The 18624-nt window shown below is 60.7% G+C and overlaps 5 protein-coding genes across 10 annotated transcripts in view; 2 read left to right on the forward strand and 3 right to left on the reverse strand.

Moving 5' to 3' along the window:
• The first annotated feature begins 209 nt into the window (after nt 1-209).
• CREB3L4 (cAMP responsive element binding protein 3 like 4) lies at nt 210-4617 on the forward strand. 2 transcript variants are annotated; one of them, XM_039218947.1, is made up of 10 exons: nt 210-676; nt 765-939; nt 1153-1399; nt 1538-1659; nt 2964-3161; nt 3276-3382; nt 3505-3573; nt 3703-3787; nt 3961-4057; nt 4180-4617. In XM_039218947.1, the coding sequence occupies exons 2-10, from the start codon at nt 766-768 to the stop codon at nt 4371-4373; spliced, it is 1293 nt and encodes a 430-aa protein (XP_039074878.1). In that variant the 5' UTR covers nt 210-676; nt 765; the 3' UTR covers nt 4374-4617. The 2 variants fall into 2 exon arrangements, with proteins under 2 accessions (XP_039074878.1, XP_039074879.1); XM_039218948.1 differs by having other exon boundaries at nt 212-676; nt 3069-3161.
• On the reverse strand, nt 4526-7198 carry JTB (jumping translocation breakpoint). Its single transcript, XM_039218949.1, has 5 exons — nt 6777-7198; nt 6572-6609; nt 6308-6390; nt 5438-5517; nt 4526-5056 (listed from the first exon to the last, which is right to left on the reverse strand). Exons 1-5 carry the CDS (start codon nt 6857-6859, stop codon nt 4900-4902), a joined length of 441 nt encoding a protein of 146 aa, XP_039074880.1. The 5' UTR covers nt 6860-7198; the 3' UTR covers nt 4526-4899.
• A 2891-nt stretch (nt 7199-10089) lies between these two features.
• RAB13 (RAB13, member RAS oncogene family) lies at nt 10090-13954 on the reverse strand. 5 transcript variants are annotated; one of them, XM_039218927.1, is made up of 8 exons: nt 13684-13954; nt 12334-12394; nt 11488-11548; nt 11172-11249; nt 10977-11066; nt 10826-10891; nt 10666-10719; nt 10090-10486 (listed from the first exon to the last, which is right to left on the reverse strand). In XM_039218927.1, exons 1-8 carry the CDS (start codon nt 13805-13807, stop codon nt 10412-10414), a joined length of 609 nt encoding a protein of 202 aa, XP_039074858.1. In that variant the 5' UTR covers nt 13808-13954; the 3' UTR covers nt 10090-10411. The 5 variants fall into 5 exon arrangements, with proteins under 5 accessions (XP_039074858.1, XP_039074857.1, XP_039074855.1 ...); XM_039218926.1 differs by lacking the exon at nt 13684-13954 and adding an exon at nt 13503-13669; XM_039218924.1 differs by lacking the exon at nt 13684-13954 and adding an exon at nt 12821-12945.
• Nucleotides 13955-15528: 1574 nt separating this feature from the next.
• Nucleotides 15529-16508, forward strand: RPS27 (ribosomal protein S27). Its single transcript, XM_039218928.1, has 4 exons — nt 15529-15639; nt 15874-15982; nt 16092-16202; nt 16420-16508. The coding sequence occupies exons 1-4, from the start codon at nt 15634-15636 to the stop codon at nt 16446-16448; spliced, it is 255 nt and encodes an 84-aa protein (XP_039074859.1). The 5' UTR covers nt 15529-15633; the 3' UTR covers nt 16449-16508.
• Nucleotides 16509-16994: 486 nt separating this feature from the next.
• NUP210L (nucleoporin 210 like) overlaps nt 16995-18624 on the reverse strand; it is an 89365-nt gene continuing 87735 nt past the window's right edge. The window contains exons 39-41 of the mRNA XM_039218962.1: nt 18022-18126; nt 17305-17379; nt 16995-17220 (exon numbers count right to left, since the gene is read on the reverse strand). Of these exons, the coding sequence (XP_039074893.1) occupies nt 17120-17220; nt 17305-17379; nt 18022-18126 (281 nt within the window). The 3' untranslated portion in view covers nt 16995-17119. The remainder of the gene's footprint in view (nt 17221-17304; nt 17380-18021; nt 18127-18624) is intronic.

Consider the following 18624-nt stretch of genomic DNA (forward strand, 5'->3'; position numbering starts at 1 on the left):
CCCCCGCCCCCGCCGGGGCTCCCGCACCTGCCCCGCTCCCCGCCCCGCCCCTGCCCGGGCTCCCGCTCCGGGGGACGCTCTCCCCCGCCCGCTCCGCGGCCCCTCCGACCAGTCAGGGAGCAGCTTGCCTCGAGTCGGCGCTCCCATTGGCTCGATGCCCTGCCTTTGAAACCTCCCACGTCCAATCAAACTCAAGAGTGGAAAGAGGGCTTCGGAGCGGGGGAGGGGATCCCGCGGCGAGACTCGGGCCCCGGGGTGGCGGCTTTCCCGCGGGTCTCGACCCGGACCCGCCTCGCCTTACGCAGCTAACGGCCGGAGGGCAGGCACGCGGTGTGCTCGGCCACAGCCGTCGCCGTCCTTCCCTGAAGGGCCCCGAGCCCGCGGAAGACTCGCTGTCGCTGGGAGAAACTGAGGCGCGAAGGGCCAGGCCGGCCTTGCTCAAGCCCGGCGTGCGGGCGCCTCGCCTCGCGGCCCCTGGCCCGGCGCCCGGCGCCCTGCCGCGGGGTCAGGCCGGGGCGGGGCTTGGCAGGGCTGGTCCAGGATGCGAGATCCTGGAGGAAAGGAGCGCGGCGGCCTGTGGGGCGGCCGGCGGCCTGAGCTCCGGGGAGCGGGGAACACCGAGCGGGCCGTTCGTCGGAGCCACACGTCAGGCCGGAGGCGAGACCCCCGGTGCCGGGTGAGGCGGCGCGAGGGCGGAAGGAGGAGCGGGGGGACCCGGGAGCTGGGGGGAGGGCGCCCTCACCCTGGTCCTGCTCTCCCTGCAGAATGGATTTCCGAGCCCCCGACCTGCTGGACGCATGGCTGGAGTCCCCAGAAGGCGTTTTCTCAACAGGAACCTTCCCGGAGCTGGGACTGCACGGCCCGCCTCCAGAAGCCCCAGAGACTAAGCTCCAAGAACAGGGGCTGCGAGGCTGGGAGCCCCCTGGAGGCCACGGCTGCGTGAGTGGGAGGGTGGAGGTGGGGTGGGCGGAGGGGAACCGTGAAGAGGGCCCATCACTTCAGCCTCAGCCTCCCCGTGGAGAGACGTCTGAAGCCCGAGGCCCTAAAAGACTCGTGAGCTGTAGCTGTCCCCATGTCCAAGGGCACAGGGCCAGATGTAGGTCTCATGGGGGTCTGGAACTCTCTGTACACAGACGCCCTCTCCTACCGCAGGGCCTTCCAGACAGTGAGCCCGAAGACTTCCTGAAGCTTCTCATCGATCCCAATGAAGTGTACTGCTCAGAAGCCTCTGCTGGCAGCGACAGTGGCATCTCCGAGGACCCGGGCCGTCCAGACAGCCCTCCCGCCCCCCAAGCACCCAGTTCCCCTGCTCTCTATGAGGTTGTCTATGAGGCAGGGGCCCTGGAGAGGGCGCAGGGGGAAGCTGGGCCCGCCGTAGGCTTCATCTCTCTCCAGCTAGGTCAGTGCTCCCGGTGGAAAGGGGACAGTGGCCCCTCAGCTCCGGCCCTACCTGGGGCGAGAGGTTTTCCCAACCCGTGCCTCCAGCCGGGCCCTGCTGCCATTAGGGTGTACCCTTCCCGTCCCGTGTCTCCCTCAGGTCAGTGGAGCCCACAGCTTCTGGTGCCCGATGCCTGCGTGGTCTGCGAGCTGCCCCTGGATGCTCATGCCGACTCCCTGCCCAGAGCAGGCTCTGTCAACCCAGTGCCTCCTGCAGCCCCGGTGAGCCTTGGGCCAGCCTGATCCAGCACTCCTGGATGCAAAGACCACCCCTCCCCCGAGGGAGGGGAAACTGATGCTCATCTCTTTGCCCCAATTTTTGTGGCACTGAAAGGCCAGGAGAGGCTCGGGCAGCTTTAGGAGCAGAAAAGGACAAGGGAGGCAGAGCCCTTGGGGTGAGGCGGCGAGGACCCAGTTAAGGAGAAGGTGGGGTGAGGGCGTCTGGGGACAGGACCCGGGAGAAAGCCCAGACCCTGTGTGCAGTTTGCTCAGCGGGGCCACCGTTTCAGCCTCGGGTCTGGACACGGAGGGGGCGGGCTGCCTGGGAGCCCAGCAGGCCACCAGCACAGGGTGTAGGGAAGTGGGGAGGCGGCGCCGAGCAGCTGCACTCGCAGCCCAGGGCCAGGCGCAGAGGGTAACATGCTGGGCGCCTCCCTCAGGCTGGGTAGGCTGGTTCCTGCAGGGGGAGTTCGGTGGGGGGGGGGCTTGCACAGTCGCTGTCGTTGGGCAGCGGCTGGAAAGAGCTGCCTATGCGCAACGTGGGGACCGGGCTCTGGCCTCCCTGCACGTCTGGCTGAAGCTGGGACCAGAATCCACACCAAGCATCTCAGAATCGGGCTGAGGGACCTTAAGAAGCCGGATACTTCTAAGCTTGTGTTCGCATCAAAACACTGGGGAGTTTGTGGCTTCATGGGAGCAAGAAGGGACCATCAGGAAAAGGCAGAAAGACAAGAAATGGCTTGGCTAAAAACTAAGATCAGGAGTCAAAAGCAAACTCAAATTCCTCTTAAGTCAGAGTGAAGCATAAATCTTTCAAGGAGTATCAGAAAGGCGGGTTACTCGTCGACAGGTGAGGCTGGCGAGCTGTCCCCTGCCCCCCCCCCATACTGTATTTGAGGAGTGGTTCAGTCTGGTGGCCCTTGGAGAGTTCTTAGACAGGGGACGGAGCTTCCATCCAGAAAGTGGGGCTCAGACCATGGGGGAAATGGGCCACTGCCCCAGGGAGCTCCCAGCGGTTGACCTGGGCTGGACATGGCACTCTGCCAAATGGAAGTTAATGGACAAAAGTGAACCATTTTAAGCAAACCGTATCTTAGTGAGCTGCTCCCTGCTTTCTTCAAATACCCTAAAGCTTTGGGGACCAGAACCAGGCCTCCCTAGCTTGCTCAGAGTGCCGAGGTCCTAAGTCTCGGGACAAAGGACCTATCACAACCCCTCTTCTCTCCCTTCGCAGCCCCAGGAGGCCCCAGAGTCTGAACGAAGGCCCCCTCCCCCAACCTCACTTCAGGTCACTTATTCCTCCCCAGGAGGCACTCAGGGAGCCGGGAGCAGCCTGGGGGGGGGGGGGATGGAAAAGACCGGGCCCTCCCCCACTGTCTTGTCACCCTCTCCTGTTGTCCGTTCTCCGCCAGCCGCTGGGCCACCCCTTGTCCCTGACAGATGAGGAGAAGCGGCTGCTAGGGCAGGAGGGCGTCTCCCTGCCTGCTCACCTGCCCCTCACCAAGGTAACACGCTTCCCCGAAGGGTATCCCAACCCAGTGGCCCCGCCCTGGTCCACAGAGGCAGGCGGGGCGCTGAGGAAGGCTCTGGCCCGGGACTGACACACCCGGGCCCCCCAGGCAGAGGAGAGGGTCCTCAAGAAGGTCAGGAGGAAGATCCGGAACAAGCAGTCGGCTCAGGACAGTCGCCAGCGGAAGAAAGAGTACATCGATGGGCTGGAGGGCAGGTATGTCTGGACGTCCGTGTCCAGCTCCCCGTGGGCCACGTGTGGCCTCCTCCCTTACCAGGGCAGGCAGGTCGGGGACCCCGGGACCGCAGAGCTGGGTCCCACCTGTCCACACGCCCTAGGGCCGCTGCCTGCTCTGCGCAGAACCGGGAGCTGCAGAAGAAAGTCCAGGAGCTGGAGAGGCGCAACATGTAAGCGGATGCATAGCCTGCTCCTTGGGGGGCAGGTGCCCTGGCCGCCCCCCTCGCCGCCGGGTGCAGGAGGGGCGGCCGGGAGCGCCACCATTCTCGCGCCCTGACTCTTCACTCCGCCCTCACCAGCTCGCTGGTAGCTCAGCTCCGTCAGCTGCAGCTGCTTGTTGCCCGGACCTCCAACAAAGCTGCCCAGACCAGCACCTGTGTTCTGGTCAGTCCCCCCGCCCCCCAGTCCACCACCTTTTGCCTCTATCCCGGCACGCCCAGCCCCCACCACACCCACCTTCCCATCCCTGAGGACTCCAACCGCCCTCTATTCATTCTGCCCTTGGTTCCCTGCCTTTAGTGGCCCCACAGGCCAAGCGTCCCTTTTGTTTTCTCCAGATCCTTCTTTTTTCCCTGGCTCTCATCATCCTGCCCAGCGTCAGCCCCTTTCAGGGTCTCCGGGAAGCGGGGCCTGAGGATTACCAGCCTCGTGGAGGTGAGGCAAGGGCGGGGAGGAGCTGTTTTCCAGGAACTCAGACATGGGAGGAAGCCCTGTCCTGGCTAGGATCCCCCAGCTGAGCAAACACTCCACGACTGCCCTTCTTCCTCCACCCACAGTGATTTCCAGAAATATCCTGACCCACGAGGACAGGACAGAAAGTTTGGAGACCACGGTGGTAGGGTCCAGACTGGAGGGGCCACTTAAGGCCAAGGGTGAAAATGGCTCAACAAGAACAGCACTCGCGAAGACGGGCGGGAAGACAGGCCCCAGCGGGCGCGGGGGAGCCTTCCCGCACGCAGAGGAGATGTGAGCTGGAGGGCTCCGTGCCCACTTCCCCTCGCCGCTCTGGTGCTCCCTGGGTTTCCCATCCAGAATTCTTTGGCCTCAGGGGTCCGAATCCATTCCTGGACATCCTAAATGTCTGTACCCTGAAGCCTAGGCTTTGTGAGGAGTCATTACAAATCCTTTATACATCTGTAACTTTATTTCTTCTTTCGGGCTAGGGTTGAGGGGAAACAGAGGTTTCGGCTGAGAAATAAACTTTTTTGCTGAAATTGTATCCTGAAAGTTTTAAATAAGCAGAAGGGGAAGGTAGGTAGTTGGTAAACTGAGGCGTAAAGTTGCCACCCTGTTTCCACGTCTGCTGCCATGACTTCCTGTCCCAAACCAAATTACAGCAGGGAAGGGAACCATCCTACTCCTCATTTTGCTGGTTAATGCTCTAGACAGGAAACGCCACCATAAATTCCCAGAGAACGAGGGGCGCAAGTCCGTCCATCCCACTGTCTCTGTCTGAGGCAGGGTCCTCAAGACCCCTACCAAAGGGTAGAAGGTCGCTATATGGACTCGATTTGCTTCCGGACCTTTTCCAGAGCTTTTCTGTCCAGCTGCCGCTGACGAACGATGACGAGGCAAGCGAAGACCAAGGCCACACCCACGACAGCCCCTTCAAATTTCCAGAATAAGTGCTGCTCCATCAGAGCTGAGCGGCAGCTAAGAGCAGGAAGGGACAGTTACTCCCGGGGAAGGCTAGGCCACCTCTCCCTCTACTCCCTTCTACTGGAGCCCAGCCAAGACGCATGAGGGGAAAAGAGCTACCGTCAGCCCTTGGACGTGTTCACCGCACGCAGATCCCACTCCAGTACATCATCCGGCTGCTTTCTGGTGTCGCCAAAGCGGAGCCGGCATTAACCCGCTCAACAGGACCGGTGGTCGAGTGCGGAGAAACAGAACCAGGACTTGGTTCAAATACTTTGCCCCCCCCCCCCCCAATACGCCAGGTTGCCTCCAGAGGGACAGAAAGACCTGCGCAAAGTACCTAAAATCAGGAACAAAGGAAGTGACCTAGGTTTCAAGGAGAGAAACAGCACTTGCCTTTTCAACTCATTCCTCTTAGATGAGCTGCAGGTGATTTTCTCCACGTACCCCGTGGAGCCACACTCAGGAGTGGTCTTCTGTCAAGAGAAAAGGACCAAAGGACAGGTCAGGAAAGGGCAGCAGGAGAAGCAGAAAGACTCGCTCAGAAGGGGCAGGTGCCCAGCGGGTTTGGCTCCGGGCTGGTTCTGGTAGGGATGGTGGGTGTGCTGGATGCATGGTAAGTGCATTAAAAACACACCTCAGGGGCAGAGAGATGGGGACAGGGCCCAGAGCCTACTGGATTACAAATGATCATGGGGCGCCTGGGGGGCTCAGTGGGTTGGGCCTCAGACTTCAGCTCAGGTCATGATCTCGCGGTTCGTGGGTTCGAGCCCCGCGTCAGGCTCTGTGCTGACAGCTCAGAGCCTGGAGCTGCTTCAGATTCTGTGACTCCCTCTCTCTCTGCCCCTACCCCGCTCATGCTGTCTCTCTCTCAAAAATAACTAAAACATTAAAAATTTTTCTTAAATAAAATAAAAAATGATTACGACTGGGGCACCTCCTGGCTCAGTAGGTGGACCCAGCGACTCTTGATCTCAGGGTTGTGAGTTTCAGCCCCACATGGGGAATCGAGATTTCTTGCTTTTCTTTCTTTCATTTTCTTCTTCTTCTTTTTTTTTTTTTTTAAATGAATAGGACTATTAGGTGAATGTTGCTGTCGACTTACAAAGGAAAGGGCACATCTGGGGCGGGGGTGGGGTGGGGAAGCAAGTCCAAACGTGGACATACACTGAAACTGCAAGGAAAAGACCAGGGCAACGCAAAGGCACACTTAGTAAAACCGAGAGACTGATCAGATACCACAAAAACCGGGGAACAGATACTCACAGCCTGGAAATTAGAGCACGGAGCACATTCTTCTGCCACCACAAACTCCTCCACCAGCCAGCACGGCAAATTTGAGGTGCTCACTAACGGGGGAGAGAAATGCCAGGAAGTATTTGCCCCCAAAGGGTCTGCCCACCCAACTTCCCAGCACAGCTAAAAGCCTTCGCTCCGCGCGGCGCCACCCCTCCCACCCGGGCTCTCGGGACCGGGGAGGGCGGCAAAAGCACAGAACTAGGGGAGTCGGGTTACCACTCCAGCACCCACCTGACAGCTTCTCCGCCGGAACCGGAGCCTCGGCTTGGCTGCAGCGGCAGGCAGGCAGGGAGGGTGGGGAGGCGAGAGTCAGAGGCCAGAAAACTGGGAACTCCCCACCTCCGCGGAGCCGGCTCGCGGCCTGCGTGGCCCCCAGGGGCCGGGACCAGGCCGCCCTCCCGCCCCTTCCACGCCCCAGCCCTCAGCCGCCCCTTACCAGAGCTTTAAGGTCAAAGCACAGAGCAACCAGCACAGGTGGATGCCGTGGGGGAGGCCACGCCTCCCCGCGCCCGTAGGCATGGGGTGCTCGGGGTCGCGCGGGTCGGGACGCAGGGACCGGCCTCGCCCCTCCGTCGGAGCGCGGACACCGCAGCCCCCGGGGGGTCCCGGATCGGGGCTGCGAAATGCTGGAACTGCCTATCAGGGCAAAGGCTTTACTGGGCCGTCCTCACGGCCGCGGCAAGAAAAGCCGACACGCATTTGCTGGGCTGGGCTGTGCGCCCACTTCTCCGGGCCCCTTCGGCCCTCGGGAAAGGCCGAGGGACGTAGGGCCTAGCACCCCGCCGCCTCCGGGGCCGCCCGGGCCGCGGCCATCTTGCCCCGCGGAGGCTGCCGGGACCGCGAGGGACGCCGGGACCGCGGGGACTTGCCCGGCTGGGCGGGTCGGCGCAGGCGCGCGGCCTCCGGGACGCGTCGGCGGGGCTGGTGGCCGTCAGCTGCCGTCCGTGGCACCCGGGCCGCCTGCGTCGAGCTCGGCGCGCCGCGGCGCGACGGTCCTGGTGGCGAGGCTCGTGTGACTTCTCGGTTCGTGGCTTCCCGGGCCGTCGCCTGGCGGCCCCTCCCGGCCCGGGGAGCGTCGCCCCGCAGCCTCCGAAAACCCAGGGACTCACCGTCCCGCCCCGGTGGCTCCGGGAGGGAGGCGACACCGCTTTCTCCTCCCGAGACCCGCGGCGCACCGATGAATGATGCCGCCCTGCGCCTGAACTACTTCTTAAGTTTTTAGTAAACCCTGCGCCCCACGTGGGCCTGGATTCGCAGCCCCATCGCGGGATAACTTACAACCGCCCCCCGGAACTGGTGGCTGGAACGGGCTCCTCGGGCCGAGCTCCCCCAGCGGCCGCCTGAAGGGACCGGCGTCCGCGCCGGAGGAGGCTGTTAGTCCCACGTTAGGACGCCCTTGGCATTCTCTGTAAAATAGAAATGCTGATTGTGCATTTTCTAGGGGTTTTGGGGGAGATGCAAATGAAATGTGTAGGAAAGTGTTTCTTTTATTCTCTAGTTGCATCGTGTCACACACTGTCATACTTTTTGAATTCAACGTTTAGGTCGTTTCGGTCTTCAGTGTCCTGAGGAGTCAGAGTAGGTAGTGGCCCTGTTTTAGGAGGAAGCCCAGCGTGCGAGGGATTGTCCAGGCCACCGAGCGAGTGAGTGGGAGAGCTGAAGTGCGAGCCCCAGACGGTCAGCTCCAAAGCCAAAGATTCCCCCCTGCTTTCCATCCCCATGGAGTTAAACCTTGATTTGTGCCTAGAACTGCGGTGACTTGACCCACACTCGTGGTTTATGCCTTACTGTCTGGTATTAGTCATCATCTAACTCTGCCCGCGTTTTCATTCTAGTTTTACATACATACAGGTCTACAGCCTCCCAGACAACTGGACTGTGTGAGTTCAAGGAGGTACTTAAATTCGTATAAATAAGATCACTAGTAGTAATCTGTCCCCCACTTCTCAAGATGAAAGGGCTTGTCCCCACCCCCAGTCTCCTCTCCCAAGAAGTCTTCCTAGTCTAAATGTAACAGCCACTCCCCCATCCCAAGGCTACAGCAAGTGGTGAGGACTGAGCTTTATTTTCTTGTGACTACCCGCTCAGTCCTCTAAGTTATTATTTGTGCGTTATCAGTAGTTGTGCATTACAAAAGTAGGTGTGGGTGTTTCCCAGTAGCTTTTAGCTGTAAGAAAAGTCTTGGCTGTGGGGCGCCTGGATGGCTTAGTCGGTTAAGCGGCCGACTTTCGCTTAGGTCAGGATCTCGCGGTTCGTGGGTTCGAGCCCCGCGTCGGGCTGCGCTGACTGCCAGCTTGGAGCCTGGAGCCTGTTTCAGACTCTGTGTCTCCCTCTCTCTCTGGCCCTCCCCTGCTCACGCTGTCTCTCTCTCTCTCTCATAGAAATAAATAAAAATATTAAAAAAAAAAAAAAAGAAAAGTCTTGGCTGAAATCTTCTACCATCCTGTTTCTCCTTATCAAACCCTATCATGTCCCTTGACGGGCAGTGAGAGTCAGAAGCGCTCCTGTCCAGTAGCTTCACCAGGCAGCAACAGGCCTCCGCACCGGAACTGGCTTCTGAAATCTCTGGTCTGGGGTGTGATGAAGATGTTAGTCAGTGTTCTTCCTGGGATTCACAAAATGCAAGTCCTTCCTCATAACCTGGAGCAAATTACTCTAGCTGGGTCGTTGAGCACAGAGCTCGGAAGTGATCCAGATAAGGATCTTTACCCCACGGAAGTCTGCTACCTGACACACCGTGCGGCAGTACCACAGCGCTGCCCCCCGCGCGGCCAGGCCCTTTCCTGGTGTGTTGTGCGGGCCAGCAGCACAGGCCTTGCTGCTGACCCCAGGCTCGCGCAGTCCACTCCCACAGCACAGGCGTGGGGGTCTCCTAAGTGCCTCGAACTTCAGATCTCGTGAATTACACTCCTAATGGTATTTTGCCTAAACCAAATCTGCTATGTTCATTAACACAGAACACCGGATAAAAGGTCATCTGTGAGAGAAGTTTGCTGTTTAGAAACCGTTGTGTAAGGGTGACGTGGGCTGCGTGTCAAGGTGGTAGTTCTTCGGCGTGCCAGTTTTGGCCTCCTTGTTACTCGGTACTTACGAGCCATTTCTGTTACAATTTGCTGTCTGTCGTGTAAGTTCCACCCAAAGGTTATATTATCTTGACTGTTGTGCTTGGCTCATACTAGATGCTCAATGAAGATTTATGAGCAAATGAACTTCATTGTCCTCACTTATAAACGTGGAAAATAACGCCTACCAGCTACCCAGAGGGGTTGCAGGCAGGGTCAGACGCCTGAAGAACTCACGGGATAAACCATACAAGGTCCTGATATTTCCTGGAGGCCAGGGTTGACTCTCCCCTGGGAAGGCCTAAGGCCTAAGAAAGAGTTCTTCTAGAAACTAGGCAAGGCTCTGTCCACAAGGACCCTCCAATTTCCATCATGGAAAAAGGATGCCCAGTCCCTCAGGTTCAGAGAACCTTCTTGCTGTTCTCCGCAGCCATGAAACGGCAGGGACGGCGCAGCTGTGTCAGGACCTGGTGTCACCAGAACCCAGCCGGGTTCTGGAGGCCCAGCCACCTTAGAGGCAGGAATTGGGTTGAAGAGCAGAAAGCAGTTCTGGTGATTAAAGTCATCCAGACAGGGGACTCTGCGTGGGTGGCGACCCTTAATGCTGAGAAAGACCAGGCAGAGCGGACGGGTCAAAGCTTCCGAGGCGCCGCCGAGCCCCCGGCACACAGCCTTAAAGCCTGATCCGGGCCTTGAACCAACGGTTTATTTCCACTTCCGTGTGCCCTAGAAGCCCGGGGAGGGTCCGACGCCCAGGGCCTTGGCTTCGCTCCCCCCTCCCTGCCCGCCCCTCACCTTCATTCACCTCCTGACGTCTTTCTCCTCCTCGCCTCTCCCTGCCTCTCTATTCCACCTTCTCTCTCCTCACATTCCTCTCTTCCTTCTGCATTTGCTCCCCACCCGTCCGTCCGCCACTGACCCGCCTCTGTCCCCTGCGAGCCCCACCTGCCCTTCCTCCCCTGCCCGCCCTCAGCCCTGCCTCCCCCGGCCGCTGTCCACGCCCGGGTCCTCAGCCGAGGGAACACCTGCTGCTCTTCTTGTCACAGGCTCTCAGGTCGGCGCCAGGGGGCCTGTGGCTGTTTCCCTGGAGGTAGAAGGCACTGGGGTCAGGGGAGCACGGCTGGCAGGGGTCTGAGACTGCACACTGTTTGGAGGGGACCCACCCGCATGGGCAGTGTTAGCGCTGCCCGCTCCGTGGTTTTCACTAACACAACACAACACAGCACACCCACTGCTGTGCTCAGTCCAGCACAACCAGCTCACCGATCTCCGGCTTCCTGACTTGAGCAAGATGTCCCGGGCCAGGGAACTGAAGGCCTGCCGGGGGAGGGGGGACCGGTCAGAACAGGCTGGAGGTGGCGGGGGCGGCCTCACGGGCGTCTCCGGGAGCAGGGGGTGGGGGGCGGGCACGGGGGCGTCTCACCTCATCCACATTTGTGCTGGATTTGGCACTTGTCTCGAAGAATCGAATTCCATGCTCCCGAGCCAGCTGTGGGGTGGAGACAGCAGACGGGATGAAGGCGGCAGCTGGCGGGGGGCGGGGGGCCCCCCTCGACCGACCGCCGGGCCCTCACCTTGTCGGCCTGCTCCCTCCGCACTTTCCTCTTGGCCTCCATGTCACACTTGTTGCCCAGCAGCAGACGCTGCACCCCAGCCGACGCGTTCTGGAGGCCAGAGGGCAGGAGGGGTAGGGCTGGGTCCTGCTCACCTTCATGCCCCTCACCCTCCAGGTGCTACCCAGTCCCTCATCTCTCCAGGGTGGTCCTCACCTCTTTGATGCTTTTCATCCAGTTCTGAATATTCTCGAAAGACTTCTCATCCGTGATGTCGTATACTAGGATGATGCCCTGGGAGGTGGCAAGAAGTCACCCTGGAGCCTCGGGCCACACCCCCCCCCCCGTTTCTGCTTCCTGCCCCTCCAAGTGACCCTTCAAGTCCTAGCCACGCGTGTGATCGCTGGTCCAGGCGGGGCCCTCCACACCCCACACGGTGCCCCCGGCCCCTTCCCTGGCCGGCCCCTGCCCCTCGGTTCTCAGAGCCCCGCACGCTGCAGCCTCACCCCTTGTCCAGACCCGCGGCTCGTACCATGGCTCCGCGGTAGTAGGCAGTGGTGATCGTCTTGAATCGCTCCTGGCCAGCTGTGTCCCTGAGGAGGTGGAAGGTTTTGTGGGGCGGGATCGAGGGAACAGCTCCCCAGGGAGAGAATTCCCCCGGCTAAGAATTTAGCTTTGCCACAGAGTGGGCTGAAAGGAACAGAAGCAGAAAACAGCAACGAGGAAAGGAGGGGAGACAGCTGGGAACGAGGTCTCTTGGGTTCCTTCGTTGAAGGCTCAGTCTGTGCGAGCGCCGCTCTGCCTCCCTATGCTTGTGACACATGCTCTGCTGTCCCTGTCTCACAAGCGACGAGCAGATTCGGAGACGCCAAATAACTAGGGACGGTCCTTCTGCAGCGGAACTTGAGCCAGAACTTGAACCACAATGTGCTCTTGTCTGCTGTACCTTAACACCTTTCTCAGGCCGCCAGCCACTGCCACACCTGCAGAGTCCGGTGACAGCGTCCTGTGACGGGTCAGCCCTCCATCTTTGGCTTTCTGGGCTCGCGGCAATTCAGAGAGAGCACAGACTTAGAGTCAAGTCTTAATTCTGCCACATGCGGTTTCCCCGCTTTAATACTGTTTCCACAGGACAGCCCTGCAGACATCTGTCAGGTTCAGAGAATGTTCTGGAGCTGGGAGAGGCAAGAGAGTTACAAGAAAGCTGAAAACAGTTGCGTGAGCAGGAAGAGAGACGGGAGGACCCCGCGTGAGGTGACAGGAAATGGACGTAGCGAAGGAATTGTGGGGAAAGGAAGAAAAACGAAGCAAAGCCAGGGGAAAGGGGAAACGGAGGGGAACGAGGGTGTGTGGCCAGCAGTCCGGGGGGCTCACTCACCAGACCTGCAATTTGATCTTCTTCCCGTCTATATCCACAGTGCGGATCTTGAAGTCGATTCCTAGGAGTAGAGCACATACGTTCAAGTTGGGACTCTGCGCGGACACGGAGAGTGTGAGAGGGGAGACCCGGGGTGGAGGGCGGAGGGCATGCGAGGGGAGACCGCGTGGACGCGGAGGGCGCGCAGGGGGCACGCAGGAAAGGAGCCGCAGGGCGAGCCGTGCAAGGAGGCAATTGGGAAGCAACTTTGTTGCGAGCATAACTAGGAGAATTTTCTCCAAGTGTAGTGTGGAGCCAGCATCTTGTTTGTACGAGGTGGCATGGATGTGGGGGGCGGGGATGGAAACCGCAGGGAGAATTCAGGCACCTCCTGGACGCTCAGCCGCAGCTGCTGACAACTCTTGGAATTGAGTGTCTCCCCCAGAATATTACTCTCAGATTCCTTTCCCTTCTGTTTTCTCAGAACCCGCTCCTCTGGGCTCTCTACCTGCGCCGCAGCCACGCAGACGAAGGGCCAGGAGGAAGGGAGCGGACGCCCTCGGGTGCGCTAACTAGCACGCTGGGCTCGCAGGCAAGAAATCTGAGGCTAAAAAGATTCCTCCGGAGCGTGAACTAGGAGAGAGGCATCCCCTTCCCTTTTCCGACCAGAATTGCCTTGAGACTCCCCTCACTTTATTTCCCAGGCCAGAGAAGATGAAGAAAGACCAGAGGGGGGGAGGGAGGCAGTGCGCTCAGGGGAAACTCGGGCGCCTCCCCGGAGCCTGTCGGGAGCCCAGGGAGGAGGCTGAGTCACCGGGCTGACTCAGAGCCCCCCAAAGTCCCCCCGCTCCCACCGCCCTGCCCGGCGGACTGCATATTCACCGTCCCAGCCCTTGGGCCACCCTCCAGCACACCGGCCACTCCGTCCCCACCCCAAGCCCCCAGCCGAGTTGAGGAGCGGGGAGGCTGGAAGTAGCTGCTGCGGGGGGTGCGGGGGGAGTCTGACCGTCAGCGGGACAGAAAGAGGCAGGCGGAACTGGAGGTCGGGGAGAGGGGTTACAGGAAACAGGGAGAGGTGGGGGGCGGGGGAGACTACTGGAGCAGGAAACGGAGAGGGGTTCGTGGGGATCCGGGGAGACGAGGGAGGAGGGCCGCCAGGACCCCGAGGCGCTGGCGCAGCGGAGCATTACCTGGAGGCCTCCGGGACTTGGAGGTTGGGTACCACCCGGGAGCTGTGCGCCGGGGATGGGTCTGGGCCGGGGGCTCGGGAGCCTCAGTCTAGGGGGGGCTGAGGAGTGGGGCCGCTACAATCGGGGAGCCTGAGGATGCGGCCTTGGGGGTGAGGGGCCTGGGGTGCGGCCGGTGGCTCACCGATCGTGGAGATGTAAGTGCTGTTGAAGTTGTCTTCTGCAAAGCGAATGATCAGACAGGTCTTGCCCACCCCCGAGTCCCCGATCAGCAGCAACTTGAAGAGGTGGTCGTAGGCTTTGGCCATGGCGGACACCGGGGAGCCGGGGGCGGGGGGGAGCGGGATCGGAGGGCCGGGGACGGAGCGGCCGGGAGCCCGGGCCAGGAAGTTTTCCTCCCTCCCCGCCCAGGCTCCGGGATGGAGGGGAGGCGGCACCCCTCTGGGCCCCACCCCCTGCCCGCCCACCCCCTCCTCGCCGGGCCACTTCCCCCCGCGTCCGGCTCGCTGTCACCCGCTCCGGATCTCGCTCCGCAGTCTCGCCCGCGGAGGCTGGCGGTGGGAGCAGAGCCGTAGCCGCGACGAGCAGGGGAGGAACGAGGGGGAACGGGGACGTCTGGGGGATGGGGTGGAGGTGGGGGTGGCCCTGGGAGCGACAAAACCGGGGGCAGAAGGTCTGCAAGGGGCGGAAACCTTGCGCGGCTCTGGAACCCCGGGGTCGCAGCTCCCCGCCCTCAGCGGCGGCCCGACGCGGTTTGAAGAGAGCGGGACGCGCTGCAGAGGCGGCTGCTTGTCGGGTGGCTCTGCCCCCTGGCGGAGCAGCGTGAAGCAGCAGCGCCCGCCCTGCGCACCCCTGCCCCGCCGCCCTCCGAGACGCGCTCCGGGGTTCCACCAGCACCCGCCCTTCCTTCCCTCTGCGGCCGCGTGTGGCTTCCCCGACCCGCCGGCTCCGGGAAGGCGGAGGCCGGGGCCGAAACCGTCTGGCCGCGTGCTCTCGACGAGGGGCGCGTCTCGGGGACACAGCGGGGCCGCGCCCTCCCGCCTCCCGGAAAGGCTGTGCGGAGGCCGCCGGGACGCCCGAGCGTGGACACCGCGGCTGTCAGGACAGTTGGCTTTGCGGGTGGAAACCAAGTACTCAGAGTCCGCTTCTCTGGAAGGGGGTCCGTAGAGCCGGCCTCGCAGTGTCCGGCTGTGCGCCGCCCGGTCCCCTTCGGGCCGCGTCACAGACTTCCCGCCGGCTCTGCCATTTCCCCGAATTGTTCTGAGACAAATCCGTCCGTTCTTTCCCTATTCCGTTCGCCGGACGTGGCTCCTCACCCCCGGAGGTGTGGCTGTTGGTCCCCGGTCTACGCAGCACTCACCCCGGTGAGTCGGGGCTCCCCGGCACCTGACCCCGCGCGCTCTGCCCTCCCCGCCTGTCCCCTGCTCAGCTACGCCAGGCCCCTTCCGGCCCCGAGTTTTGCCTCCTCCCCGACAGTCGCGCGGCTGATTCCACGCCCTTCACATTTGGGCCTAAATGTCACTTTCTCGTGGGACTTTCGGGCCGCGAGCGAGCGGGGTGCTGAGAACAAAGCGCGCCCGTCCCTCGCCGGCGCGGGGCTGCGTGACGCCCCGCGGGCAGCTCTGAGCAAACACTGTGCCCAGCACGTCCGTGGTCGCGCGGGTCCCCACGCGGCCGTCCCGCGCGCGCCGCCCGCCCCGGGACCGCGCGGGCCGCGGGGGGACGACCTGACCGCGGTCGGGGGCTCGCCCTCGGGGCGCACCCGGACACTTGACGCCGTCAGAAGAGGAAGGCTGGGAGGACACCGCACACTCTCAGAGCGGTCAGCCCGAGGGTGGGCTGGGGGCGGAACCAGGAGGAGGGTCCCCTCCGTGTCTACGTTCCTGCGGTGTTAACAGGGCGAAGTAAACCAACTGGGGAACAGGAGGGAAGTCGAGGAGGGCCGGGCCCGGCTGGGTCGCGCCGCAGCCCCGCGGCAGGCCCGGCGGGAGGCGGCCGCTCCAGCCACACGGGCGGCGCGCGGCCCCGGCATGGCGGCCGGGCGCGCGCGCGTCACTTCCGGCGGGCGGCGGATATAAGCGGCAGGATTTCCGCTTTCGCTCCTTTCCGGCGGTGACGACCTGCCCACGAGAACATGCCCGTGAGTTGCTCGGCCCGCGTCTCGGCGGAGCCCCCGCCGCCCGCGCGTGCTCGCGCTCCTCCGCCGGGGGCGGGCGGCGGGGGACGGCCGCGGGCTCCGGGGCTCGGGCCCGGGGCGCCGGGGCGGGGGCCGCGGGGCCCGGGGCGGCGGTAAGATGGCGGCCCCGCTGCGGACTCCGGGCGGCGCGGGGCTGCCGCCGCCGCCGCCCTGACCGCGCCCGTGTGCCTCCCGCAGCTCGCGAAGGAACTCCTGCACCCGTCCCCGGAGGAGGAGAAGAGGAAGCACAAGAAGAAGCGCCTGGTGCAGAGCCCCAACTCCTATTTCATGGACGTGAAGTGCCCGGGTGAGGGCCGGGGCCGGGGGCCGCTCGGGGTCCTGGGGCGGCCGGCGCGGGGTGGGGGCGGGGGCCCGGGCCCCGGACTGGCCCCGACTCCCCGCTTGTTGGTTCGCAGGGTGCTACAAAATCACCACCGTGTTCAGCCACGCGCAGACGGTGGTGCTGTGTGTGGGCTGCTCCACCGTCCTGTGCCAGCCGACAGGAGGAAAAGCAAGGCTCACAGAAGGTAACCTGCGCGGCGGCGTCCCTTCACGACCCCCCGCGAGCTCTAGAGGGAGGGTCGGGCGCTGCTTGTCTCAGTCCCCCCGCCCCCCGGGAAGGTTTCCGGAAACCGCACAGCACCCAGGTCCGAAGCGGGGGCGACGGGGGGTGGATGAGGGCCTCATGGGAGCCCCCCGCGCGCTGCCGGCCTGTCCGGTGATCTCTGAACCTTTCTCTCGCAGGATGCTCCTTCCGACGGAAGCAGCACTGAAAGCGCCCGGAGTCGACATGAGTGGGGCTTTAACCCAATAAACGGATTTTGGATACGTTCTGTTTATTGTCTTTGTTTTACTGCTAGGAAGTTCCTCCTTCCAGTGTTGAGGGACAACCGGAAGAGTGGACTGCTAGAGTCACTTGGGGCAAGTAAGTGGCCAAGTACCTAAAAGGTCCGTTTGGGACCTTTCTGTCCAGCGAGTTGACCTTCAGAACTTGATAAAAATCTGAGATTCTACGTAAATGGGGTATTTTCTTGCAGTTTTATGTTTTCTTAGAATTAGGACCTAGTAGTTGATGTCTGAAACAGTCCAGGGGTGCCTGGGTGGCTCAGTCCGTTAAACATCTGAGTCTTATTTTGGTGCTGGTCCTGATATCCTGGATCCAAGGCTGGCGTCAGGCTCCTTGCTGTCAGCGTGGAGCCTGCTTGGGATTCTCTCTCGCTCTGCCCTTGCCACCACTTGAGCATCCGCACGCTCGGGCTCTCTCAAGCCATTTATTAAAAAAAAAAAAAAAAAAAAGCCACAGCCCAACACACCACTTCAGTGCAGAAAAGCTTAAAATTCTTTATTTGTAATTCTCACAAGCCTTGTTTGGGAGTTAAGGCTCCTGGTCTGGGGCTAGAAATCTCTGGTCCTTTACAGGTGAGGGGACGTGTCCAAGTGGACACTAGTGCCTTACACTCCACAGCCAGTGTTGTAGCCGATTCTGGGCTGGTGGGGGTTGGGGACTCGGGAAAGGTGGGGGAGATCGTTCGGGGATAAAAGAACCTAGAAATAAAGCGGGAAGACAAAGGAGAGGTGAATGAACGTGGATATGTGAACTTAGCAAAGGCGAGGGTGGGGACTGTTTACCTGGTTGGGGCGTTGCTAGAGTTGGTACATAAACCACCGGGACTGTCTGGATCACGTTTAAGAACGCGTTGTATGCTAGAAGAACGAGGGAGAGGTCACCAGAGGCAGATTTGGTTTTGTTAGAAGACTTTTTACTAAGCAAGTTGAATGGATGTTTCAGTATTACTATGAAAAAGCAGTAATGCTTTAAGTAATATTGTAATAGTACAGGAACTTTTTATTCCAGCGGTTTTAGAAGTGTTTCAAATTAGGGGCGCCTGGGTGGCTCAGTCATTTTAACTGTCTGACTCTTGGTTTTGACTCAGGTCATGATCTCATGGTTTTGTGGATTTGAGCCCCAAGGCACGCTCCACACTGAGAGTGCAGAGCCTCCTTGGGATTCTCTGCCTCGGTCTCCTCTCTGCTCCTCCCCCACTCGTGCTGGGTCTCTGTCTTAAAAGTTTCAACTTCAAAAGGTGAGAAAAAAAGGTGTAGACAATAGCCTGCTAAGTTCTATTTCCTCTGTAATAGTTATGAATTTGGGCAAAACTAGCCATTCTCAAGGCTTAGTGGTGTCCACTTCCGAGTGGGGTGTGTCACATGCTGCTTAACAGCTTTTTGGTGGGAAGTTGAGTAGGACATTTCATCCGCTAGGTGACAAGGGCTAAGGAGGTTGAATGAGTTCCAGCTGCTTGTCATGAGTGACGGGATACGCTGCTGAATGTAAGGGCTCCTTACCTAAAAAGACCAAAGCTGTCGATGCTAGCACTGCAAAGAGGGTAAAGAGAATGGTCTCGGGAGAACCCAGGAACTTCTGGAGGACGCTGGCATCTTCACACCGATCTGTGCGTGGTCAGAACAAACTGCGTCACACATGCTCACAGCGCTCAAGGCAGGTGGCTGCACTTAAAATCGTTGGTCACGCGTATCTAGCAGAAACTCAAAGAAGAGGTAAAGTGTGTACCTGGTTTCTCTACCTGTTTTTGGCTCGCTCCTGTCTCCTAGGTGATAAATGGCAATCCCTGAACTTGGATTTCGCCTCCACTAACAAATGGACATTGGAATACTCTACCTTAAAATACCACTGTACTTGAACCCCAAGTGACTTGCTTCTCTTCACCAAATTTGTGGTTGTGGCGACTGAACTTGTAGTTCTAATCCCTCTAACCTGAACCTCTCTGTCACCAGCCCCCTCTTAAATCCCAGGGTCCCCTTGTCCTTGTTACTCAGGATCTCCTTTCTAGGGAGCATTCTGATTTGTTCCCAGTAAAACCTGTTTTTGAAGCCCAACCAGTATCTGACTTCGGTTATTTCAGCTTCTTCGGTGCCTGGAAAGAACTC

Source organism: Hyaena hyaena, unplaced genomic scaffold, assembly GCF_003009895.1.
Source record: "Hyaena hyaena isolate Hyena2069 unplaced genomic scaffold, ASM300989v1 scaffold_783, whole genome shotgun sequence".
Taxonomy (NCBI): domain Eukaryota; kingdom Metazoa; phylum Chordata; class Mammalia; order Carnivora; family Hyaenidae; genus Hyaena; species Hyaena hyaena.